The 25,779-nt window shown below is 42.1% G+C and overlaps 1 protein-coding gene across 5 annotated transcripts in view; it reads right to left on the bottom strand.

The window, feature by feature from the left end:
* cita (citron rho-interacting serine/threonine kinase a) overlaps window positions 1-25,779 on the bottom strand; it is a 36,980-nt gene that overhangs the window by 8,496 nt on the left and 2,705 nt on the right. The window contains exons 6-39 of one of the 5 annotated variants that reach the window (XM_084039257.1): window positions 23,950-24,092; window positions 23,476-23,569; window positions 23,184-23,390; window positions 22,918-23,071; window positions 21,442-21,631; window positions 15,424-15,529; window positions 14,773-14,916; window positions 14,495-14,614; window positions 12,955-13,125; window positions 12,252-12,305; window positions 12,109-12,162; window positions 11,645-11,785; window positions 11,408-11,533; window positions 10,777-10,872; window positions 10,368-10,484; window positions 9,584-9,693; window positions 8,845-9,019; window positions 7,077-7,274; window positions 6,803-6,856; window positions 6,099-6,296; window positions 5,653-5,846; window positions 5,396-5,531; window positions 5,143-5,247; window positions 4,741-4,881; window positions 4,442-4,549; window positions 4,161-4,353; window positions 3,576-3,737; window positions 2,723-2,746; window positions 2,077-2,214; window positions 1,714-1,894; window positions 1,531-1,622; window positions 1,244-1,348; window positions 860-1,029; window positions 450-494 (exon numbers count right to left, since the gene is read on the bottom strand). In XM_084039257.1, coding sequence (XP_083895383.1) covers window positions 450-494; window positions 860-1,029; window positions 1,244-1,348; window positions 1,531-1,622; window positions 1,714-1,894; window positions 2,077-2,214; window positions 2,723-2,746; window positions 3,576-3,737; window positions 4,161-4,353; window positions 4,442-4,549; window positions 4,741-4,881; window positions 5,143-5,247; window positions 5,396-5,531; window positions 5,653-5,846; window positions 6,099-6,296; window positions 6,803-6,856; window positions 7,077-7,274; window positions 8,845-9,019; window positions 9,584-9,693; window positions 10,368-10,484; window positions 10,777-10,872; window positions 11,408-11,533; window positions 11,645-11,785; window positions 12,109-12,162; window positions 12,252-12,305; window positions 12,955-13,125; window positions 14,495-14,614; window positions 14,773-14,916; window positions 15,424-15,529; window positions 21,442-21,631; window positions 22,918-23,071; window positions 23,184-23,390; window positions 23,476-23,569; window positions 23,950-24,092 — 4,446 coding nt within the window. Of the gene's footprint in view, window positions 1-449; window positions 495-859; window positions 1,030-1,243; window positions 1,349-1,530; window positions 1,623-1,713; window positions 1,895-2,076; window positions 2,215-2,722; window positions 2,747-3,575; window positions 3,738-4,160; window positions 4,354-4,441; window positions 4,550-4,740; window positions 4,882-5,142; window positions 5,248-5,395; window positions 5,532-5,652; window positions 5,847-6,098; window positions 6,297-6,802; window positions 6,857-7,076; window positions 7,275-8,844; window positions 9,020-9,583; window positions 9,694-10,367; window positions 10,485-10,776; window positions 10,873-11,407; window positions 11,537-11,644; window positions 11,786-12,108; window positions 12,163-12,251; window positions 12,306-12,954; window positions 13,126-14,494; window positions 14,615-14,772; window positions 14,917-15,423; window positions 15,530-21,441; window positions 21,632-22,917; window positions 23,072-23,183; window positions 23,391-23,475; window positions 23,570-23,949; window positions 24,093-25,779 lie in introns of all 5 variants that reach the window. The other 4 variants (XM_084039258.1, XM_084039259.1, XM_084039260.1 and 1 more) reach the window with 4 other exon arrangements.

The raw sequence follows: 25,779 nt of genomic DNA, 5'->3' as shown, positions 1-25,779 counted from the left end.
ACTTTTTGGAAATGCTGACACTATTTCCAAGAGTCATTTATCTCAGAATGAAAGTGGGATGGGAAAGTGCTCCTAAAACAGCAATAAACACACAATCAGCGACAGCAGAGGCCTGCAGACTGACGGAGCGCGGGTCATGTTTCAGTGGAGGGGGCTGCAGCAGTACATGACTTTTGCAGAAGCATGCGTGACATACCATATGACACCAGGCCAGAGGTGTACAGCAGTGCCTGTTCACATCCATGCACTATGTAGGTTTATGAGTGTATGGTATAATTGATGTGACTGTTTTTTCATGGGGGCAGTTACTTCTATGGAACATATTCAGCAACTGAGCCCCGGGGCTGTGTTGACCTGCACTGTGTTGTGTGCGTTGATGTGTACAGCTACTGCATGCTCAGTCGTTCGGTCGACTGAAGCCCAAGCATTCGTGCAGCTGCTTACTGTACCTGAACCAGAGGGGATAGGTTCTTCTGTCTTTTAGAAACACCTGCCTATAATATGATCCACACAACCGGGTTGAATGGAGATACACACGCACATTATCACATCAACAGAGACGATGACAACACAGGTAAAAGATGTGGATGTTGAGAACATGCAGAGGGAAAGAAGAGGGAAGGAGAGAAAACGAAGTGAAGCCGCTGGCTGATGTTTAATGGAGGCATTCAATATATTTTACCAATTTTCACACCAAACAATACACGCCCTTGGATAAAAAATTACTATTTGAACTGTGCATAATAAGTGAGTTTGTCTTGTTTAAAGGAGACACTGGGCTGTCATTACAGGCAAACTCAAATTGTTAAACCAATCAGGCCTGACAGAAGCAGAAAAAATACATATACACAATACTTACAGCATCAGAATCCACTTTGTCTTTGGATCCACGGCTACCAGCCACCACAGACTCCAGAACAGCCACCCAGCGCTGCTTGTCAGGGAAGCTGGGAGCCATGAAGTAAACTGACTGGCCTGGCCAGCAGGTGGTGTGGGGATGTGACTCCAGCTTCAACACATATGGTATATCTGCACACGCACACACATTTCTTAGCCATCTTGCAAACATGTTAATTTCACAGCTGAGCATAACTGTCAACATTTAGTTGTATTTTTGAGATTCAAAGTATAGATTGGGCATGATGTGGATCTAATTGAAAATTTGGGGAGAGGATGATACACTTCATGCAAATCCATAGAATATGTTGAGTGCAGCATGATTAAGGTGGTATTGATCCAGTACCTGACTTGGCAGTGTTGATGAGCTCAGAGGCTCCAACAGCTCCATGAACGGTCACCTCTCCATCGGGCAGACAGAGCTCAAACTCCTCTTCAATTTTTATATAGTCTAGAAGAAAAACAACACGTAAGTTTTTTATAATGTGATACTGCAGCATTGATCTAAATGGTTATATAAAGACTTGAATGGTTACAAACGGTCTCATTAAGGAATGGATCTGCTATGTTCTGTCATTTGAAATGGATCTTTCTATTACCAATGAGAATACAGTAATTTGAAAAAGTACTGACCTTCTCTGGGCTCAGTATCATAGATGGATACTTTGGTTCCATCAAGCACCACATATTTCCTCTCCCATCCCTGCTGACCGCGCTTTCCATTTCTGTGTGATCAAACACACAAATGCCACTACTGTCAAAAAACACATGGTACATGGTAAGTGTGGTCGTCAGATGATTGAGGTCTGATGTTACCTTGGCTGTTTCATCCATCCTTCCAAGCGAACATGCCCACTGGCCTCCTTGACCTGCAGTGCAGGAGAGTTTGCCTTTTCTCGGCACAGAGCCTCTGAAAAGTGAGTGGCATACTCGGCTGGCAGACCACAGGTGGCCGGAAGGCATGGTGAGCATTTAGGGTGACACAGAGTGTGACACTCTATAATGCAAAAAAGAGAGGGGAGTGAAAAAAATATATATGCTAATTTGGGTTTCTTAAAAAGTTCTATAAATGCAACATTTTATCATAAATAAGGAACGTTATATTGCAATGTTAAGAGATAATTTGTCCTGTGAAATGTTTCCCATTCAGTGCTATCAGCTACCGTGCAGGATACAAACCTAGACAAGTGGCAGCCTGTCGTCCAAAATGCACAGTGTCCAGGCAGACAGCACACTTGGCAGCCCTCATGTTGAGGCCCACAGTGAAACGATGAGGGATGTTGTGATGCATTCTCTCTTTCACGCGACGACCAAACTCTGCAAGGCAAAAAGGGAAGAAGTGGGCGGGTATTGGAGTTACTGAAAGAGTAACGTGGCACCAAAAGATCACTTCAGAAATCAAGAATATGAGATTATATTTTTTTCAGGCAGCGTAGGACAATTTGAATAATGGATGAACTATTTCTAATTTAAGATATTATGCATATCAATGTTCGAGTGTATGAATGTAGTCAGTCAGAATCAGATTATGCATGCCAATGACCATGGGATGCATTAAAATGTTTCTGGGTGGAAAGCTACCTATTCAACCATATGCTATCTAAATCATCACTCCAGGAATGATTCTGGGGAGAGAAAAAAAATACTGAAGCACATCACGTCAAACTCCAGAATAAAGTATTTAACCATGTCAAAGTTAGTTTGACAACAGGACAATAAGACAGAGATATAGTATGATATGACCATGAGTTAAATATGCAGTATAACATGAATGGAGATGAGCTCATGCATGTGAGAAGACACACCGTGGTGACTGCTAACTTACTTTCAAAGGTGACCCTCCTCTTTTCTGTGAGGAGCAAGAGGAAAGAGACAGAAAGGAGAGAGCAGTCTAACAATAGCTATGTGAAAGTGAAGGAACACGGATAGGAAGGAACCTGAATCCCAAAGCAAGTTCAACTTAGCCAGGCTACTGTTGTCCAATTGTGTGTCTCTGATGAAACACATGGTGGTCTTCTTTTATGGTATTATTACTTATATTGGTGGGGTATTAAGGTATCCAGTTGCTCTGTAAGGTGGACTATGAAGCTTTTAACTTTCATGTGAATGCATTTTTTTCATCGTTGGTTTTCAGTAGATGGACTGGTTAAACATTGAGATATGATCCACTGAACCTGCTATGCAGCAATGGTTCCGTTTCCGTGGTGATCATCCCCATAAAAAGGACATTTAGCTTTGTGATAGTGGAAAACCAATGTTACCTGGCTAACCCACTATTCTCACTTTGTGAGGCAGGCCCAAGCAGGGTTATAATGTTAGTTGGATAAAAGTACAGTGAAAAAAACAAAACAGTGTTTTTTACTTCAGTTCATGTCCTTGATATGGAGCAAGCTCCAGGTTTAACATGCACTGAGCGCAGTTATCCAACTTTATTTAACCTCATAATCCTGCTTTGTGAGACAGGCCATAGAAAGAACACACATAAACACACCACATACAAACAAAATAAGGGAACAGACAGTCCTGACAGCGATAGCATAAGGGTGAACACTGCTATGGGGGGGGGGGCAGCGTACAGCTTCAAAACATGAAATCCTGAGTTCAGGTTCAGGCTGATTGGTTGGGAGCAGCATTGACTTTACCCGTGTGTTTGTTGGTGGTCTACGTGTATCACTAACCTTCAGGTGTGGAGGTCTCCTTGCTGCGGGTGGAGGGGTTGAGCAGGCTGCTGGGGTTGGGTTGATGTTCAGGTGATTTAACAATGGCTGACATGAGGATTTGATGTCGGGCCTGGGCTGGCGTGGAAGGAGCCACATGTTCCTGGGCTTTGAAATGAGCTGCTGTGTTACCATAAACAAATAAAACACCTTATTGTTAGGTCAGTAATAGCCATTAAGCTGGAAATATCTGGCACCCACTACCAAAAATTGAATAGATTCTGAAATAAATCTCATAGGTCCTGGCATGTGTAGGTAAATGAGCAAGAAGCTGCAACGGCAACTCTGTTAAAAGATGTCTGTCAACATATAAGGGGGAGGGACAATTCAGGATTTCCTGAGCTGTTATTTCTCATTTTCAATGGAGGAACATAATTACCAGAGTTAAATCAACACCTCTCTGACTGTGTTAACAACAATTTAAGATTTTTAATTATCCAGGGTCAGCTACAGAGTATCATCTCACTCCTTACTGTCAAGGGATAAGATATAAAATCCTGTCCCATATCTGTTGCAGTTACTGTGTTGCCTCATAATTGGACCTACCCTCTTCTCTAAGGGATCGTAACTCGATCCTCATCTTCTGCAGAGCCTCTTCCAGATCGGCACATCTTGAGCGCTCCTTCTCGAAAGCCAGTTTCATGTCACCATACTGCATGGGAACTGTTGGCTGGGCCTGTGGAGCCAGCGCCCCATTAGTTGTGGTGCCTACATCCTCCCGACGCCGTCCAAATATACCCTATTCAGAGAGGGAACATGTTACTTATACTATGCAAGAATACAAAACATACACATTACATACGTTGTCGTAAAATGTTGTCCCAGACCTTCTTTTTCTTGGTGGGCTGGTCCATTTTGGCCTGGAGGAAGTCAATGAGTTTGGTCTGCTGGGAGATGGTCCCCTCCATCTTCACCTTCTCATGGGAATACACAGCCTGCAGAAAGGAAAACAGATATTCAAAGAAGGAAATACCTCTGAAGACTAAAAATAATTCCCTTTGAGGACACATGAATAAGGACTTCCTCTAGTTGTCCCCCTGAGTTACCTCATTACTTGCCAACATCAACACACAATTCTAATATCTAACTAGGACTCTGTTTCTCCCTCAGATATCGCATTGAGCACCTGTATATTCTCCAGCTGGTACTCCAGATCGGTCCTCTCAGTCTTGAGCATGTCGGTCTGGTCCAGGGCATCCTGCAGGCCTTGTGTCAGACGGAATATGTGGCTTTTCTGGAGGTCCATCTGCTGCTGCAGCTTCCCTTGCTGTGGGAGAACCAGTGCACAGATATTTAAAGTAGGAAATCAGATTTAAAATAACCCAAATATCAAAATGTTAGCAAATATAATGAATTCAATTAAGAGGTGAGACAGACCTCATAATCAGGTCAGAAGTTGGCTAAATTTCCTACCATTAGTTTCATGTTTTTAAATGAGTGAGTTATAGGGGACAAGTCCACAACATCAATGCAATTTAAACGTAATCACTAGAGGTGTGTGTTCATGTGGTTGCATTTCACTTTTTACCTCTTCCATCAACCTCTGTTTCAGTTCTCTCTCCGTCTCCAGTTTCTGCTGTAAGCTGCGGGCGTTCATCTCCAGCATGGCATGCTTCTTCTCCAGATCATTGAGCTGTGAGAACACGTGATTGCAAGTTGAATCGTTACAACTGAAAATTGAACTGTGGATTTTCTCTGTCACTCAATGTTTTTTGCTGTGAGAGGACTGCAGATGGGGATGATGTTAGATCATAAGTACGAGACACACACTTATGACTTACAGTATCAGACAGGCTTTCAGCCTTCAGTCTCTGCTCCTTCAATGCCTGCTGTAAGGCCATTATTTCAGCCTTGTGCTCTTTGACCGCCAGCTCCACTGCCTGGCGAGACTCAGTGCTGCGCTGGTCTGCACGCAGCCTGTAAACAGCACAATAACAAGTCTTACAATTACAATATATTTGAATGTATACATGGAATCAATGTCATGCATACATATGTATGAAGTATGTACATTTTCGTCTTAATGCTCGCATGTTACCTGTTCTGCTTCTCATTGTCCAACAGTCTCTGTAGGTCTCTGGTGCGTCTCTCGGCTTGGCTTTTTTCATCCTCCAGGGCACCTCTCCAAGCCTCCCACTGCCTCTCCTTCTCCAGCAATTCGTCATTTAGGGATTCCAGCTCCACCACCTGCTCTTCCAGCATGCTGCATGTGGTCTTCAGTGTCTCAATGTTCTGGGAGGATAAACAAGCAAAACTGAAGAGAACATCTTCCACATCCTTTGGACAAACCCATGTGGTTGTGGTTTCTCCTGCTTTTTTGTAGTGACAGTATTATGAGGCGTAATGATATGATGCATCAAATTTTTGGTCTGGATCATGAGGCTAAATAGTTAAGTTGAAAACACAACTTGACTTAGTACGATATTGGAATATTACTTTCCGATATGAGGTATGCAGTTAATTATATTTGTGCATGTGCGTTACCTGTTTCTGGTTATTGAGGTGCATCTCACGGTCAGCCACCTCCCTCCTCAGCCTGTCCACTTCCTGGCTGAGCTGCATCTGGTCCTCTCGCTCGTCTGATGCTTCATCAAGCTGTTTGGACAGGTAGAAGTTCTGGCGGTTCAACTCGGCATTCTCCTGACTCAGCTGTGTAAGCTGCTCCTCCAGGTCAGTGATCACCTGAGGCAATAAAAACAGGTAGAGGTGTTAGCCGTGCATATGGAGGAGAACAAATATTTTTAGGTTGTGGTCAGAGACGCCAGGGGGAAAGAAGCATTCAAGAAACGAACAGCTGGGTTACTTTAAACAAACATTTTTACAAAGACACTTATAATGCGTACACTGACGGTGATGTTACTTCTAAATTCACACCAGTAGGAGACTTGTGTTGGCCATGTAGGAATTAGGAAAATGAAGTTTAATTAAATGAGTGAAATATCAAATAAAATATCTTAGATGTTTGGTATGAAAGTGGAAGAAGGTGCTTGGTTCAATGAGCTGCATTAATGCTCCATCTTCATGTCAATCGGTATGTACTGTATGGACTCAAGTTGGAGAACATCCTATGAAAAAAAAAGCTGTGCAAGTAGCTGCCAATTTATTAAAACACACACTTAAAATTGAACATGAATCACCATACATTCAAATGTCTTGTGAAACCTTTTTCTAAAGGCGTAGACACTTACTGAGCAGCTGTCTCTCAAGGCATCGAACTTGCGCTGAATTTCATCTCTGTGATTCTGTGAAAAACAAGAGCAAGAAATGCAACCACATCTTACAGCTACATAAAATGATGAAGAATGATGCTGCATTCAAATAGACTGAAAACATAACATGGCTGAATGTGTGCATAATGAGGATTAACTACAAGTGAATATTTTCGTGCCAAATGTATGTGCACCTGTATTTGAATGAGTGACTCTGATTGCACACGTATTTGCTTGCAGATGTTTGTCTCACCCTGAGGGCGGTGATCTCCTCCTCAGCCTCGGCGGTGGTCTCCTCCAGCTCAGTCTTTGCTTGCTGCAGCTGGCTCTCCAGGGCAAAGCGTGCAGCCTGCAGGCTGCTAATCTGGGACTCGCGTTCCTGCAGGGACAGGGTTAACTCTGACACCTGTCTCTTGATCTCCATCTTCTCCTCTTCATGTTCCAGGCCCATCTACAAGGAAACAGGACCGGGATCAAAGCTGTGTAAATCAGACCTGAAATAGATTGTATTTGCATATAATTTTCAGCATTTTTAATGCGCTCAATATAGTTGGTCCAATGGATTGAAAAATGGGACTACCTGAAACCATTTAACCCACATCAGCCTGTGCTGATATTTTCTGGTACTGTTGATATGCATTTGGGACTTGCAGATACTTATATAACTACATATTGGCTGCATTAGCTTCCAGTAGGTTACAGCCCATTTCAAGACTGTGCAGGAACTTTTTAATGCCATCATAAATTGAAGACCAATTAAAAGAGCAAAGTAATGAAACATGGGTGCAAAAGTATATTTCTTTCAACACAATCAGACTTAAAACATGCTGCAATGGGCAGTATAAGAAAATGGAAATAAGGAGACTAATTAGAAGATGTCAAGGGGACACAGTTCAACTAGCAGATATAGAAATGCAGACGCAAACTCTACAATTAAGAACAAAAATCGGACAGCACAGAAAAACCTAAAAGTACATGGTTAAAAAATAAAAACCTTTTCAAGCTTTTAAAATAATGCACATCCCGAGAGTGATAAACAACACACAAGAGTGCATTTATCTTCTCAATATGTTTCTGACCATTACAGAAATGTTAATGAATCTCATCTGAAAATACAGTATTTGTATGTGAGAGAGGACGTTATATGTGTTTGTATGTGGGAGTGCAGACAAGCCAGCAATTAGTGCCAATCTGTGTATCACGTCTCAGTGGGGAAGAGTGTTTGGAGGTAGAGACATCTGACATTCAGTCAGCAGGTTGTCCGGTAACATCGGCACACAACACACCGGGGGGGTGAAAGCTCTCAAACAGGGAGGGGAAAGTGGGCATTGTGGTTCCTCAATTAAATCAAAACGTCTTTTTATAGAAGAGGTTCACATAGGACGCACAAATAGCTAATGGATTTTATGGTAGGGACACATTATTTAGTTTTTAAACCTAACTAATGCATTATGAAATATTTACAGGTGAGTATCAAACACTTGAAATAGGCAAAACACCAACTACTTGTTCTTCCTTTTCCTTTTCCTTTTATGTATAAATGTTAGACATAATTGAATCTTGTTGAAAAAAGCTTTCACAGGGAGGTCAGACTGCAGACCTCAGATGATAGAATAGAAGCATTCTTACCCAAGGATAGTCTGCAGGGTGGATGCTTGACAACATCGGGACCTTTGTCCTCCAGTCTATGGAAAACTATTCAATGGCCGTGCGACAATTCCTGCTTTATTTTTAATTGTTAAACATATTATCACCTGTTGCAATGCAGCTACACTTTTCCAGAGATAAAAGATGAAGGTTTTCCACGGCACCAGCAGATACAGCTTGTGTACAGGCCCACTAGCAATTTTGTAGAGCTGCCATTATAGACCTACAGTATGCAATTAAGTGTTTATCTGAAAGGGATCTGAGCTTGCTAGCTGATCAGCTGCCTTAATCCCTTTTTTGGATTGTGATGATGTAAGACTAAACTGTGTGCTAGAGTGAATTACTCAATCTTAAAGCAACAGATTTTGCCTTACCTCCCGCAGCCTGCTCTCCAACTCCAGCAGTCGCGTCCTCTTGGTCTGTTCCTGCTGACTCATCTTGTCCAGGTGCTCCTCCAGTTTGGCATTTTGGGCCTCTAACTTGCCTGCCTGAGACTCCAAATAGAACTTTTGCTGCCGAAGCTCTGAGATCATCTCCTCCTGCGCTTTCCTGACAAACATATGCACAAACAGATGCCTATTTCATTGCTTGTTTAGAAGCAGACATATAAAAAAAAAAGAGAGATTCATAGCATTCATTTAGCATGTAAAAACATTAAGATTAGAAGTTTAGTTTATATTACAATAAAAACACAAAAATGTAAAACAATTCACTTGATGTACATCATCTTTTAAGTTGATATGGTCAACTTGTTAGCAACAGTTGCTTATTCACTATGAGAGAGATCCAAAATAGTAAACTTGTAGACAGGACAGCGACCTTTGAGTGGAACTGCAGATTCAGGTGATCATTCTCTGTTATGAACCTTTCACATTGTCAATCTTATTTATATATTTATATCATCATTTGAGTTTGTGATAATGAAACGTTGATCATAACCTCTTTAACCCAAGACATTATAAACCGTTTACATACACGGGAGACAGATCAGCCATGGTGCACAATAATGTAAGTGCACACTAATGAAGCAATTGGAGGGCGGAAGCGATAGAATCAATGTGGGCGGGGGCACTCATGAAAGCACGGTGTCGGCAGAGGGTCGAGTTAACTCACATATTCTTCTGGGTATAGATGCTACTGTTAGCGGCAAGCTTGTTAGCCTCTGACAGCTCCCCGATGCGCTGCTCCAGGTTCTTCATCTTGGAATCCATAGCATTAATGGTCTGTAGGAAGAGCGAGACAAAATAACACGGTCGCATCCCAACATTAAATGCAAGAATGTATTCCCTTTTGAATGACAGCCAAATCATGGTGGAGACATATTTCAGCAATATCATTTCTTTTATAGGAAGCTAAATTTTGTACAGTAGTAAAATCCTATTAGAATCCATTAAGGTGTTGCCTGAATCTTCTACCGTCAATGTCAGATGACTGCCTCTAAAAGCTTCTTAACTGCCGCAATTCTCCTACATTAACCAGATTAGGACTTGAGCCCAGGCTTAATAGTGCAACATGAAGTATACGACAATTTAATCAAACTGTACATTCCAATACATTTGAACCACTATAACAAACTACTGTGTAAAGAAATAAAACACGCTGTCTACAATTTACAATTCTCAGGAAATATTTAGTGGGTATTAAAAAAGGCAACTTTAAACCATTGAGACTATATACAGTATATTGGACTTGCGTAACATCATTTAGAAGGGGAAAAATACATTAATATATAATTTGCAGCCATTTGCAGAATGAACCAATAAAATAAATTATGTTATTAGGCAGTGAAAATATGCAATACTTCAAATCCTTTTAGCTTATTTTTCATTTTACCGGAATAGAAAAATTACGAGCGAATGCCTAAGTGGATATATATAGTTTTTTTGTGTTTCCTTACTGCTTTTTGTTCACTGATAAGTTTGCAGTTCTCCCTCGACTCCTCCTCCTGCTGGGCCCTTCTGGCCTCAAGGCTCTCCTTGTCAGCAATGTCTTCCTTCATTTGGGCCTCCAGAACCTTAAATCGGATAGAACCAGAGAAACATTACACCTAACAATGCAGATTTGATGTCTGTAAATTGCTACATGACATAGCAACCATTGAAATAAATTCACATAGTGACACGTTTTCAAATTTAAAACCTGATGTGGAAGCAGTCAAAACTCACTGTTAAACATGTAAATGACACAACAGTGTTTGAAATGGCAGGACAACACATTACTGCACTTATAAGTGCAGTAATTTCTCATATTATACCTTGATATATATTATAATGTTCAGTATTCTGGACAACATAAGGATGGCCCACCTTGATCTTGTCCTCATAAAGCTTCTCCTTTTGAACCAGTTGGGTTTCCATCCTCTGGGCTGTGGACTGGGCATCCCTCAGGTTATCCTCCAGTTCCTACAGGGAGTAGCATTACAAACAAAATTGGACACATCTAACATGATAACCATAAATCCCAAAAATACACAACAATAATGTCTTGTTGTTAATGTTAATGATGCAATATAGCTTTATCTTTAGCATACAGACAATCACAGTGATGATTAATGTATGTTAAAACCCTGGATTTACAAAAGACATGAGAACACAGTCAACTGAAAACAGAGTAGAATTATAAGAAAAGCTTTCACTCTAAATACATTAAACAAAAAAAAAAGGAAATTAAGAAACTTGCATTGAAAAGCTGGAAATCCACAAGTCGGCTGGCGCGGTGCCGGCTCATGCTGATACCGGTAAAATTGTGAGTATATTAAAATCTATCTATGTAATGACGACAGTAGACACTCTGAGGACTCAGCTAGCCAAGAGGTCTTCAAACTGAAATGTGTGTAGTGTGTACATGAGTGTGGGAAGATAACTAAAGTGCAGGAGGGGGGGGGGGGGGGGGGGGGGGGTTCAGAGATTTAACAAGCCTTATCTGTAGTTCTCTCACCATGATCTTTTCAGCCATCTGCTGGATCTGCTGGGATTTGGTCTGAATATCTTCTTTCAGCTTATTCTCCCGCCGCTCAACCATCTCCAGCCTCTTCACCTGGTTCTCCAGGGTCTTCCTGCCCTCCTGCTTACACACCAGAAATAATAGGATAGAATAACATAAGGCTAAGTGTACAGATACCTTTCTAATTTTCACATTTTTATGATTCAGGGTTATTATGGGTTACTTTGGTACCTCTGTCTCTCTCAGGCGGCGTTTTAAAGTGTCACTAGAGTCGGTTTTGCCTCGGAGCCGCTCCAGGTCCCGCTCTAGTCGCTCTTTGGCCTGCCGAACATTCTGCAGCAGCTCAGTGGCTTCTGTGCTCGCTTTCACTGCCTGGGGAGGTCAGGAGGTCAAAGGCTGTTAGTGGATCCCAAGACAAACCTCATGATATGCTTGAGCAATTCCAACCCGCTGAGACATTGAAAAAACCTCGTCTGCAGCCGGCTTCAGAAATCGGAAAAACAGCTCAATTCTGTATATATTATATATGTGTGTGTGTGTTTATATGCATGTATATACTGTATAATATGAAAATATTATATATATATATATATATATATATATATATATATATATATATATATATATAAAACAAATAGATAACATATCATTATATATTATTCAAAATATTTGAAGAAATAATAATATGAATTAACCTTGGACAGTTTGTCCTGGAGCTCCTGGATTTTGACCTGCTGCTCGGAATTGGTCTGGAAAAGAAAAACAACTCAGTCATTGAACTTGAATGGTAACTACAGCTCTAAGCATGTAGATCAATCTGATAAGCCTGATTTATTACCTTCTCTAGTTTGGAGAGAAGCTCCTCCACATCAGCTTTGCCCTGCTCTTTAGCCTGAAAAATAATTGGCAATTAAAATTACAATCCATCCACTTTCTAGTGGTTGCAAAAGGGCAAGCAATGCAGCCAAGACAGCACTTTCCCCATAAACTTCCCCTAGTTCCTCCTGAAGGACCCCCAAGAGCTTCCAGGCCAAGAGGGAGATGTAATCATTCCAGTGGGATGCCCTGGGTCTGCTCTGGAGTCTCATCAGGTGTGTCCAGCACACCTCTGATGGTGGCATTGAACCAGGTGACCGAACCACTTCAATTGTAGCCGTTTGGGCAATTATTAATGCTAACTGACAACTCTATTGTGAATGCAACGCAGACTCAATTTCTTAAAGATCTTAAGATTTTTCTTTGATTATGAGTTACTTTGAGTTTCAAATCTGTAAATCAGTGGCTTTGATTAGTGTCAAATACAGATTTAAATGTCACATTAAGGCACTTAAATGTTGCCACTACAAGACACTACAAAACAAACCAAAAAAGAGAGGACAGTACCATAAGTATATAAACACTTTGCAGATTGTGCACTTGGCTCTTGTAAGCTACGACTTCAGCACTTAGCCTCGACAAGGCTGACACATTAGGCCTGTGTACAATTCAAAGGACAGTACCGTTTCAAACTAACTACATGAGCATCTTTGGTGTAAAAATACCTTCTGGATTCTCTGCTGGTATTCCACAGCTTTCCTCTTGAGTTCCTCGCTTGTTTGCCTGGAGTCTCGAAGTTCAGATTCGTATAGGTCACTGCGGCGCCGGGCAGCTGACAGGTCCTCCTCCAGCTGCCTGATGGAGACCTGCATCTCCTCCAGCTGGGCATGGTACTCCTGAGTCCATGGAGAGCACACAGTGGTCATCAATGGGAAAAAAAACGAACTGTTAACTCAGGAACATGCAAGTTGAGTTTCAATCATTTTTAGTCAAGTTGACCACCACTACGATCTATCATCTTACAGGACTTCAGGCTGTGATCACAGTCGTTTTGTGCAAGCTGGAGACAAGTCACCGTTCTATCTCAATGAAAGGAAAACCGCTTCCTGGGAAATACTTTACGAGGGCATAAAGAAACAAGATTGTACAGTTCTTCAATAGTAAGCCATGACATTTTGAAATATCATTTGTGCTACGTTATTGTTGTTTCAAAATGATTTAACTCGGCAGTAGTTCAACATATACCACCTTTCTAGAAGCTGGTGTACTTTTATTGTTTATGTTCCATTTACGCTTTTCTTGAAAAAGTAAAACTAGCAGGTTTTATGTCTATGTTTTGAAGATACAGCAGCAGGAGTTTATTTGCAGCAGCCTTAGCAAGGGCAACAATTGCTGCCAATGCTATACAGACAAACATATACTTCACAGATCTGCTGACACTGGTTCATTGTGCAGCAATATAGAAACCGGAGTACACTACAGAAATGACTATTTATCACCAAAAGTTACAAAATCAAAGATTACAACTCAAGGATAACCACTTTAAAGCTGTAGTTGGCAACTTTGCACTATAGAAAGGAAAGGAAAACTGCTTCCATCTATAAAAATCTTTGAAGAGGAAACACTGATTGAGTAAACCTTTCACAAGTGTTGCACCAAGATTTTTAACCAATAAGCACATGGAAACAAAACTGCAGTTGGATCCGACTACTACTTCAACAGATGACACGTTTGGTCTGTTCCAGCCCAGATTGATCTATTTCCAGCTGAGAGTTTTTGTGCATAAATTCCAAATTAAAATGTTATTTGGGATTTTAGCAATAAATGTTGAATAGAAATTAAATTACTTTGTGTCATTCCCCTGGGAGGAGGGGGGGCGAAACTCTTGAGTAATGATCAAAGTTTCCCGCACGGTTGTACCTTGCTGGGATGCCATCTGCAGGGATGACCTTTATGAGTTTCGAGGATAAGGGAGTCCTCACAGGGGAAGCCCTCTGTTACAGGGACACACTGGCAAGAGTATAATCTCACTGCTAACTCCTTTATCAGTTATGATAGTATAAAGACGACACTGTGAAAGTAGAAGAATCTCCTCAAATAAGACAATGTCTTTGTGGATGAACTACAAAAGGCACCCCCCCTCCCACTACACATTTTTAGTATAAATACCTTCAAGTGTCAATAAAAGAGCTTGAAATGCACCACCTCATTATCATGATGAGAGGGAGGAGACAGAGGATCGTTTGAATGAGACGATTGACATACTTGCTCTTTAATTTCCTGCAGCTTGTTGCCTTGTTCGCGGATGTCGTGCAGCAGCTGCAAGGCCTTGTCATCCTCTCTGGAGACCTCCACACGTGCCTCCTCCAAGCTTCGTTTTAGGGTCTGCAATCACATATGTGCGCACAAACTCAAGGCTGCTGTTCAAATCAATGTTTTTTTTTTTTTTTAGCTGTTGAGGACAGCGACACACAACGCATGATTGCGTTTAAACATTCGTTTCAATTCTACACAATTCTAACATGGCTGTTATTATAACTCACACTGCATTCAGTAATGTAGGTGGCGAGGTCTTGCTCCAGAATGCCCCTTTGAGTCTCGGATGCCTTCAGCTCCACATCCTTCTGTTGGAGCACTGACTCCAGGTCAGTCATTTTACGCTGGAACCTGGAGATCTCCTGCTCCATCTGCATTCATCAGAGAACAGCATGATTACCAGTTTCAAGGCAACTTCACTCAAGGTTGACAACTATACTTTTTTTTTTAAGGTTAATGGTTTGTGTTAAATGTGATTCTCTAAATGCGCAAAAAGTGGTGATTTAAATCAGCAGGAAGGATCCATCAGCCGTAGAGTCTGATGATGGATGGAATAGTAGACATATGGCCAAACCTAGAATGCTTAAAAAATGTTTGTTGCCATGATGAAGACACAACATGATTGACTTGGCTTATTACAGAGCACCAGAAGCCTGTTGATCTGTGTTAAGCCAGTGAGCCAGAATAAACATAGGACATCTGGTAATAAAACCCAAAAATGAATGATTTTGTTCCAAAACAAAGTACTATACAACAGAAGTACGAAAATACAATTTCAGTTTCCAGTCAGACAACCATGATCTTACTGTAGTCATGTCTGTCTTGCATGATGCAGCTGCTCTTGCATTTGACAAAAAAGGTTTAAAGTACACTCTCACCTTGTGACATTTGTCTTGAGTGTCTTGTAATTCTCTGCTTTTAAGATGGAGTTTCTTTTCCATAGAGTTGTTCTTAGCAGGAGAGTTGAGGCCCGCAGACACTGACCTGAGGAAAAAGTATAAATATTGGGCATGGGACGAAATTTTATGTCATTATCCTGCCAAAATAATTCAGATTCACAATATTATCCCGAAAATCAGCAAAATCTGCTTAAAACGGTAATAACTGCTCTAAAACATACTGGAATAACTTTACATTCAGAAAATGACCTCCAGCAGGCTCCTGGTGTACATGTTTTCTGACCAAACTGTCAGAAACAGACTCCATGAGGATGACATGAGGGCCTCAACGTCCTCTACTGGGACCTGGTCTCAGCCCAGCACCGTGCAGCTCCATTGGCATTCGCCAGAGAACACCAGGAGTGGCAGGTCCTCCATCGGCACCCCCAATCTCTTCACAGATGAGAGCAGGTTCACACTGAGCAGCACATGTAACAGGCGTGAGTCTGGAGACGCCGTGGTGAACGTTATGCTGCCTGCATCCTACCAGTTTGGCAATGGGATGAAATCCTCAGAGTTATTGTCAGGCCTTATGCTGGTGCAGTGGGCCCTGGGTTCCTCCTGGTGCAGTGGGCCCTGGGTTCCTCCTGGTGCAGTGGGCCCTGGGTTCCTCCTGGTGCAGTGGGCCCTGGGTTCTTCCTGGTGCAATGAGCGCTGGGTTCCTCCTGGTGCAGTGGGCCCTGGGTTCCTCCTGGTGCAGTGGGCCCTGGGTTCCTCCTGGTGCAGTGGGCCCTGGGTTCCTCCTGGTGCAGTGGGCCCTGGGTTCTTCCTGGTGCAGTGAGCGCTGGGTTCCTCCTGGTGCAGTGGGCCCTGGGTTCCTCCTGGTGCAGTGGGCCCTGGGTTCCTCCTGGTGCAGTGGGCCACCACAGACAGTTCAGGAGGTCACTAATGCCCTGATCCAGGTCTGGGAGGAGATCCACCAGTACACCGTCCGTCGAATCATCAGGAGCATGCCCAAACGTTTTCGGGAGTGCATACAGGCATTTGAGGGTCAAACACACTGCTGAATCACATTATGAGTTGTTGTGATGAAATTCATGCAAGTTGGATCTGCCTGTGATTTAAATTTTTACTTCCAATCTAGCCCTCAATTTTAGTTTCCATTGACTGATTTCTTTGCAGAACATTTCATTATACCTAGACTGTCTGGAGAGGTCCTTTCCCGAACAAATATGCTAAAATATGTGTCTATTAGGTATCGTACCTTAATTAAGCTAGCTGAAATGCAGACACACTGACACTAACAATATGTATTGTTTACAATTTGACACGAAAAGTACTAAAAATAAAAAATATATAGTCATAATAATAAGGATACTGACAACCTTTAGTAAGTATATTCTATTAATTGTGGTTAATTCAGGACAAAACAGACTACATATACAAAACAGCCAGCTGCTGGCCTGGGAATATTTCCTGTTTGCCTGACAAAATAACATGACAGAAGAATTTCCGCTATGCTTTTGCTTGGGAGTTGGTCTAAACAGCTCTGTAGTGAGTCCAATTCACTCATTTTTCTTGTTTATTTAAGGGATGTCTCATTTTGTTTTCATTCTTTGGGATTAATTTAGAGCCCCGAGTCATTTTTTTCACCCTTCTCTTGAACAGAGACAAGAGAAAATTCGAGAAAATTCGAGATTCAAGACATCTCAATAAATGAATGGTATGTTTGAATGAGTTCAGAAATACAGGGATCTTTAATAAAGTTGACTAAGACTGAGTCACAGTGATAAAAAATATCACGAAAGCACACTAACCCCTTCACCTCTTTGCATCGCCCTGAAACACACACACACACACACACACACACCCCTTAACACACAAACACACACCCCAACCAGTCTATTTCACAGGAATCTAGATTAAACGAGGAGGCGTAACAGCAAGCTGAATCTTTTGCCAATTAAAAATGTATGTTAGACATCAAAATTCATAAAGTTCTCCAGTGCTTAGTTGAATCGTTTCAGGAGGCTACTGTACAGATAATATGGCAATTTAAACGTCCTCAGCTGGGGATTTTCTGCATTGAGTTGCATGTTTTTTTCTCCATTTATCTCTTCTCTCTGTTCTCTCTTGTCAAAGGCATGAAGCATTTTAACTCTATGGGTGGATTTCTTCTTCACCTCCAACTGTTCTCACCCGCTTCTTGTTATGCATGCTTTAAACTAAAAATTTGTAAAGAAAATTTGTGATTTTAAGTAAGTTTTGGTACTATTTACTATTATAAACATAATGCAGTCAAAAAGGAAAAAAACATGTTTATTCAAGAGAGAAATGCCAGGCCACTCTTTTCTGAGAAATACGGTAGTTTTCATGTCTCTGTACTGTGGAGAAAATAAATCAGTGCCAGCGAATCCAGGCTGCATTATTGAAGAGAATCAAAGAGAGACAAAGGCTCTGCAAAAAGTATGCAAGTTAAAGGCTTTGCAGCAGTGATCAGGTAATTAAAAAATATATAAAATATACATCCACACACCCTGCACACACTGACAGAAATGCAAACAAACACACACAGTCCTACACAAGCAAGGTTGCAAGGGAATTATTTTAGAGTCGGGGTGAACTCTGAACAGGTGAGTCTTGAGCCTTTTTCGGAAGATGGCAAGCGACTCTGCTGTCCTGACATTGGTCGGGAGTTCGTTCCACCACTGAGGCGTCAGAACAGAGAAGAGTCTGGACTTTGCTGATTTGTTTGATTTCAGCGATGGTGGTACCAACCGGCCAGCTGAAGTAGAGGAGCAAAGTGATTGCTTCGGGGCATGAGGTTTGACCAGTGTTTGAAGGTAGACAGGTGCCATTCCATTGAAGGCCTTGAAGGCCAGTGCCATCGTCTTGAATTGGATGCGTGCTGCAACAGGGAGCCAGTGGAGGTCACAGAGGAGCGGGGTCACATGGGAGAATTTGGGTAGATTGAAGACAAGGCGTGCTGCAGTGTTCTGGATATACGCTGCAATGGTTTAGTCGCCGAGGCTGGGAGTCCAGCCAGGAGAGAGTTGCAGTAGTCAAGGCGGGAGATGACCAGTGCTTGGACCAGGAGTTGCGTTGCGTCCTTTGGGAGGAAAGTCCAAATCCTGCAGATATTGTAGAGGGCAAATCTGCAGGATCGAACCACAGCAGTGATGTTGGGGGTGCAGGATAGTTGGTCATCGAGGATTACACCCAGGTTCCTCGCAGTTGACGACGGCAATACTGTGATGCCCTCGACAGTGACCGACAGGTCCATGCGAGGGCAGTCTTTCCCCAGGATAAAGAGGAGTTTTATTACAGTTTTATTCAGGTTAAGCTTGAGGTGATGCGCAGTTGTCCAGATAGAGATGTCTGCCAGACATTCCGAGATGCGAGTTGCAATGTGAGTGTCGGAGGTTGGTGGAAAAGAGAGGAATAGCTGGGTGTCATCTGCATAGCAACGGTAATAGAATCCATGTGATGTATGCTTAACAGTAAATATGGGGATGACCAATCAGTGTTGATGGGAAAGTTGACCGAGAAAGCTGAGTTTGCGGCTGCAAAATCTGTTGTTCTTCCTGCATGCAGTGCCATCTTTTGACATGGCATAGTTGGATGTAAGGAAGAACTACAGGCTGCGATTTCACCTTGGAATTACTAGTCTCCACTTCTGGGTAGCTGGGGGTTGCTCATGCTCTAGATGCTGCTCAAAAACAGAACTTCCTTGTTCTCTTCGCTTATCTCGCTACGTTTCCAACAGCGAAAAAGGCATCCCAAAATATTGATTAAGATGATATTATGGACAAGGACATATTTTACAGTATTTTGGCTAACTTGGATATTCAGTCTTATTAATGCGAGTTGCATTTCTTTGGCCAGAGTATATGGCCAAAGAAATGCAGTGGGGAACCGAAGCTGCAGCCTTCACGAGGATATGGCCAGCAAGGACGCACGACCATCAGAAGCTCTCGCACAATACATCCTGGTACATTTAGGCACTGCCGACGAATTTATTGCTTAGTTGACAAAATGTACCTTCAACGCTGATCGGACAGATAAGATGTAGAAGATTCCCTTTAAACAAATAGTTATTTTTCAAGCTTGTTTTGGTCCAAAGTTATCTCAAATAATAGGACATTTTAAGTTGTCGTAGATATGTAGTAGTAGAATAAAGATGATAAATCATAATGTATCATAATATATGTTATCACAATAAAATTGTAATTAGATCATAATTGCGACTTAAGTATTGTGCTAATATCGTATCGTACCTTAATAAATGGACTTTCACAACAATTAATTTCCCATTTATTTTTCATCTTGTCAAGTCCTCTGGGGCCACCATCAAGTTTTGGCCTGATGGTGGCCCTCAAGCAGACTAGTCAGAGGGTAAAAACTTAAAACATAAGTATTAGTCCTCCAAGGACCATGAATGTCTTTTGCAGATTTCTTGAAAAATGGGCCATTATATTCTGAGATACCAAAACTATGGACATTTCTAACCAGATGATGGCAATAATGGAAAGTCATCTGCCTGGCCACTCAAATTATGGGGATTCAACCTCTGGGGACCATGAATATCCAAATCATGGCCATCTGGCAGTAACCATGCATGGCAATCTGGTCAGTAGTTGTCAAGATGTCTTGCTCTTGCCCAAGGTGTTAGATGACTAACAATCCGACACAAAAACCAGAAGATATACTCACAACTTAGTTGCCACCTTTCAAAAATGTTTTTTCTGACACTTAACCACAGATAGCTTCTTGCAATATTGAGACTCGTTATTAAGAGGATTTTGTTTTACTAATGAGGAGTCAGACAGACAAGTTCACACAAGATGAAAGAAAATAACAGAATAGCAGGATTGCCATTTCATTATGCCAGACTCTGTGTTAATGTCTCTTTCCGTTTTGGCTTTGTAATGAAGAACGTGTGTACACACACATGCATGCACCCACACACAAATTGTACACATTATATGAGCTCTGAGCTCCTTTTAATCAAATGCACCAAAAAAAAAAAAAAAAAACGACTGGCTTCAGTTAAAAACCATGAACAGATGACTGATGGTGTAACAGCAAGGGACAGAGACATTAGAAGAGGGAGAAAATAAGAGGAGGAGATGAGACGGGTAAAGATGGGGGTGGGGACTGGGAAAAAAAAAACATCACGGTAGTAACCATAGAAATAGATTCTCTCCCCCAATCTGAGCTCTCATCCTTTTCCCCGTCTAATCTGTTAACGCTTTTTCTTCTCTTTTTGTTGCTGCTGCTGTCATGAGCCGCAGTCTCCGGGACCATTAACCTGCTAGAGCACTGCCATGGGGCTACAGAAATGAAACCCATCCCCTTGCATTATTATCAGAGGTTAAGAAGCCAAACACCATTAGGGATAATTACAGTCCCAAAACCCATGCTATAAAAGTCAGGAGCCTATTATGCTGCACAGTAACAGAGAAAGCACAATAACAGCAGCGAGGGTGGGAGTGTGCCTATGTCTGGGTTTCCACCTCTCAACAAACCTCATTGACACACTCAGCCGCATACCAATCAGCTCCACTGGCAAGATAACGCCAGCTCATATCCACTGGTCTATTCATTTGATCTATCTATGCATCAGATCAACTACATGTGACCCCAAACTACAAAAACAGGAATTAGAAGAAGAGAGCACTGGAAAACAGGGGGATCCCTCCCCTCCCTCATTCCTTGTCTGACACAGCATATGGCCAAACCCATTTTGGCCCCAATAGGCACAACGTTAATGACAGGGACATAACACCTACTGCCCAGGGCACCACACTCGGTCACTTGAAACAAGGCTACCCGGAATTTGTTGCCGTGGTTATGAGTCTAACAGCAGAACAGCAGCCTACGGTAGAATATGGTCTTTAACCAACAAAGGTGTGTTAGAGAGGTGTATGTAGGAGGACTCTGCATTGACTACAGGAAAAAGAGGGGTCGTCTTTGAAAAAAAAGCCAAACAATGCCTAGTAAACAGGAAGCACTTACTCAGTTTTGGCCAATGTTGTCAACGCTCTGCTGAAGAACCAGCCTAGAAAGGGAAGATCCTGGCCCTGGAAGCCCGCTGGCAGAGCTCCTTGCTGGGCTGCTGAGGCTGGCCGGGGGGCTGCCTGCTCCAGCTCCTCAAAATTAGAGGTGTCATCTTCACCGTGCAAAGCAGGAACGAAAGGTGGGAGAACTGCAGGAGAAAGGATGTAGTAAGAGAGGGCAAGGGAAAAAGGAAACTAAGTAGTAAACATAAATGTAAAAAAAAACACAAGGAGAAAGGGGAGAGAAAGGAAGGGAGGAGAGACGGAGCAGAGCAGCGAGAGCCTAGAGTGCGGTAAGTCGCGCGTTGATGCACATGCTGCCTCTCTGTCCCTCCCTCCCTCCTTTTCTCTCTCTCTCTCTCTCATACACACATGCTCACTCGCTCTCCCACACTGCAGCAGAGCAAGCTAATCAGCTGGAGCCAAAGCTGAAGCATAAAGCTCTATCTGTGTCCAATTATCAATAAAACAAGTCTATTTTTTAATGCAAACATGAATCGGATTCTCCTTTTTTTATTTTGTATTTTATTTGTATTACTCAAAGACAATAAATTAATACAATTAAAAAATATATATATATACAAAAAATCAATAAATCTTCTCTTCAACACACACAAACAGCATCCTGCATTCCAAACACTTTATAGTCTGCTGAGAGCCATAAGGATTTTGAACAAACAAGATTCATTAATATTCAGTGCTGATAGGATATTATAACGGGAAAACAGCTCAGAGGAAAGGAGCCGCATAGCAATGTTTGATAATCGCACAAAAAGGAAGGTTCATTCATCTGAAGACACAAGGTGTTCTGCACAGCAAAGTAAACACTCATCACTATGCAGCTACACGTGTGTGAATTACAGAACCTCTGTTGAGCTGCGGTTCATATATGTGACCATGCGTCATTGGAAATTGGCGTTATTGTGAATGTTATGGGTGTGTTTTCCCCACAGCTGATCAGTTGAAAATTTCAAACTCTTTGTCCTTTGGTGCAGTCTCAGGTTTGAAGGCAACAAGGACGACGACGACAAACAAACACACACGCAACTCCACCACAGAAAGCGTGTGGTGTCGCTAGCATAACAGATTTGTGCTGCATCTGTTGAGAAGCAGATGAGTTGCAGACTTTTACTCCGACTGCCTCGCTTCTTGTATCTGCCTTCCTCCCATTCTCCTCAGGAAAGAGCTGGCCTACTGCCAATGGCACACAGAATCTCATTATTTTACTACCAATTTCATCACTGGCAACGCATTTGTTGTGCAACCACACACACGCAGTACACCTATGTATAACAAACAACATTAATATTTGACATGTCCTGTATCATTTGTCCAGTAACGTGATTACAGCGACACCATGTCATTTCAAGCTAAATTGAGCACTTACGCTGCAAAGGCAGAAGAACAGAATCTCAATGGAGAGGAATCTCCTTACCTTGTCTTAAGTGGTTCCAGTCTACACTGGAGAAGAAAGAGTGACAGCGGAGTCCCTGGAAACCCAGTCGCTCTTTGGCTCCACACAGCAAGCTCTGCAGCAGGTCTACAAACTGCTTACTGACCTGGGGCTCCTCTGGAAACTTAAGGTAACGCTGGGGGCAAAAAACAGACAAAAATGTATTGCATGATGCATAGACTGTTCAGGCATTACTTCAGGTAAATCAGACTGCATTGTTTCATTAAGTTTCATTACAGTCTATGTACCTGAAAGTTGAGGATGTTGTGGATTGTCTTGGTCGAAGTACCATCAGAAAACGGCGACCTGGCATAGATCATCTCATAGGCTATGACCCCGAGGGACCACCAGTCACACTCAACCCCATAGGTGCTATGCGAGACCCCATTCATGGCTGCAAGAACTTCGGGGGAGAGGAAGTCCTGGGTCCCAACAGGCACTGTGGGAGTGGCAACCTGGAAATACATTAATAAAAAACGATGATGCCGCTGTTATGCATATTCAATTCAATACATAGAACAAACTCTGTAATCTACTTACTGTTTTGTTAGCAGTCAGCCTGGCAGCTGATCCAAAGTCTGCCAGCTTAATGTGACCAGTCCGATCGATGAGAACGTTCTCTGGTTTGACATCTCTGCAAGTGGATAGTTTAGAAGGGATTTGATACTGCTTTTACAGCGCTGTTTGTTGCCTGAGAACTCTAATATGTCTACTGCTCTGACAATTGGATGCATTTGTTAACTCCAGCAATGTTTTTGTGTTGCATATAATCGAGTGCTCCAGGTTAAATAACAATGCAACATTTCTCATGTCCAGTTAATGTTTTTCCGGAATTATACGTATTGTTTTTCCAGTGAAAAAAAAAAGGAAAACAAAGACTGACATTTAGTGAAGATCTATGAGTAACAAATCTCCGATCTTTGGGCCTATTTCCTGACTTGTATTGTTCCCTTAAAGCCCTAAAATGTCAGGCTTTCATCATTGAGAGGTTGGATTCAGTGGCTGGAATCTTACCTGTGGACATAGCCCAGCTGGTGGACAGCATGAATGGCCTCCACCAGCTCAGCCAAATAGAAGTGAGCCATTGATTCATCAAACTGATCCTCATATCGGTTAAGCAGGGACATCAGGTCACCACCTGGCAAGTACTCCATCGCCTGAAGAAACATTTCAATGCAGTCAGAAACTGACAGTAGAATACTATGGCGGGAACTTGCCATTTGAATGAATGTGTGTTTGAATGTGATTAAAATGATCAGGAATCACACGCCTTTGAAACATTTATGAATGTCTAATAAAGAGGCCTATATTTAGAAAGAAAAACAAAGCAACAAGTGTAACACCACGTGTTTGAGCTCACATCAAAGCTCCATTTCAGCTTAAGCATATAGGGTGGTTCTCTTCATTAAAGATTCAGTTATGCAACACTGAATACTTGCAGATTTATATGTGATACTGCAGTAAAAGGATCCGTCTTTGATAGCTAAATATACACCAATAATAACCGCAACATCCTTGTGCTTTTGTGATGACGGGCTAAAACAAGACATGTTTACAATCAACGCAACAGACCTCAACAAAAAACAATATATTTGATTAAGAATCTTTAAAGTTTGGAAACAGAGATCAACCTTGGCCATGCATAACATGAGTTATTTTTTGCATCTTGAGATGAAAGGCATTGCTCAGGCTGATTTGCGCTATATGGTGGAAGCCACACAGCCACAATAGGCGAGAGCCTCTGGTGCATGAATGGTCGGTGTGTCTGAATGAACAGGAGCATTCTCCAGTGTTACCTAGCAACAGGGAGACTGGGTGCCTCTCTGACACACGGATAAAGATGGATGCTTTGTATTTTCCTCCATGCTCAGTTCGGGAGCAGGGTGAGACAGAGGGGGAGTGAAAAGGGAGGAGAAAAAGAACACAGAGATACGCAGGGGGCATGAAGGAAGGTATAAGGAGAGGGCGAGTGAAAGAAAAACAAAGGGGGCAGTATAGCATGAGGCTTGGCTAAGCAGGAAAGGCTTTTTCCTTCAACCTAAACCAGTCATGTCATCAGAGAAAAATACAGATCATCTGTGAGGTCAACAGCCTTCAAGATGCGAACATTGAACGTTCTCTTCTCTAACTTTTAGGGAAATATGCCTTGACACCTCCTTAACCAGAGAAAAAGGAAGAAAATTATCTATTAATTAATTAATTAATTAATTCAATATATCTGCATTAAGTACAGAGATCCATGAGGGTATTTTTCACAAGTGAAACACTGGCAGCTTAAGGAAACAGCTAGCTCAGCTTGATCAACATTTATTTTCTTGAATTGGACATTGTAAGTTAGAAATTGTAATTAGCTACTAAATCACAATCGTATCAACAACAGCTTGGCCAAAAGACTGCAGAACCTCAGAGGTCCTGTCCAGCAGAGTTGCCAGCATTAAAACAGAGGTCGCGTTAACCGAATAGTTTCCGTCATTTACCGTTTTTTTTTTTTTAATTACGAAAAAAAATCTGATGGAGATTGGCGGACTGGAGACGTTGGAGCGGTGCCGGTGCATCTGCGCCACTGCTGCAGAAGGAGCACGTGCTGTGGGATTTCCTCCCGGTGAAGCGAGAGCTCACAGTTTGGCCGCAGAGTGCAGGTTCAACATTAACAACAAAACGGACATGAGAAGTCATCTGTGCGAGGACAACACGGAAAAACAAGTACGTATACTGTATATATAATTTTAACGTCAATAACTATCAACCACTATTAATGACATACTAAATAGCATGTATTTAATAGTCACCCCCAGAAGGCTCAGTGGATCATTCTATGCCACTTCTTCACAGGTTTCAGCTCAG

Source organism: Eutrigla gurnardus (assembly GCF_963514095.1).
Source record: "Eutrigla gurnardus genome assembly, chromosome: 2".
In the NCBI taxonomy this organism is placed as follows: Eukaryota; Metazoa; Chordata; class Actinopteri; order Perciformes; family Triglidae; genus Eutrigla; species Eutrigla gurnardus.
Note: the sequence above shows the minus strand (reverse complement) of the source record. Positions and strands in the feature narration are given on the sequence as shown.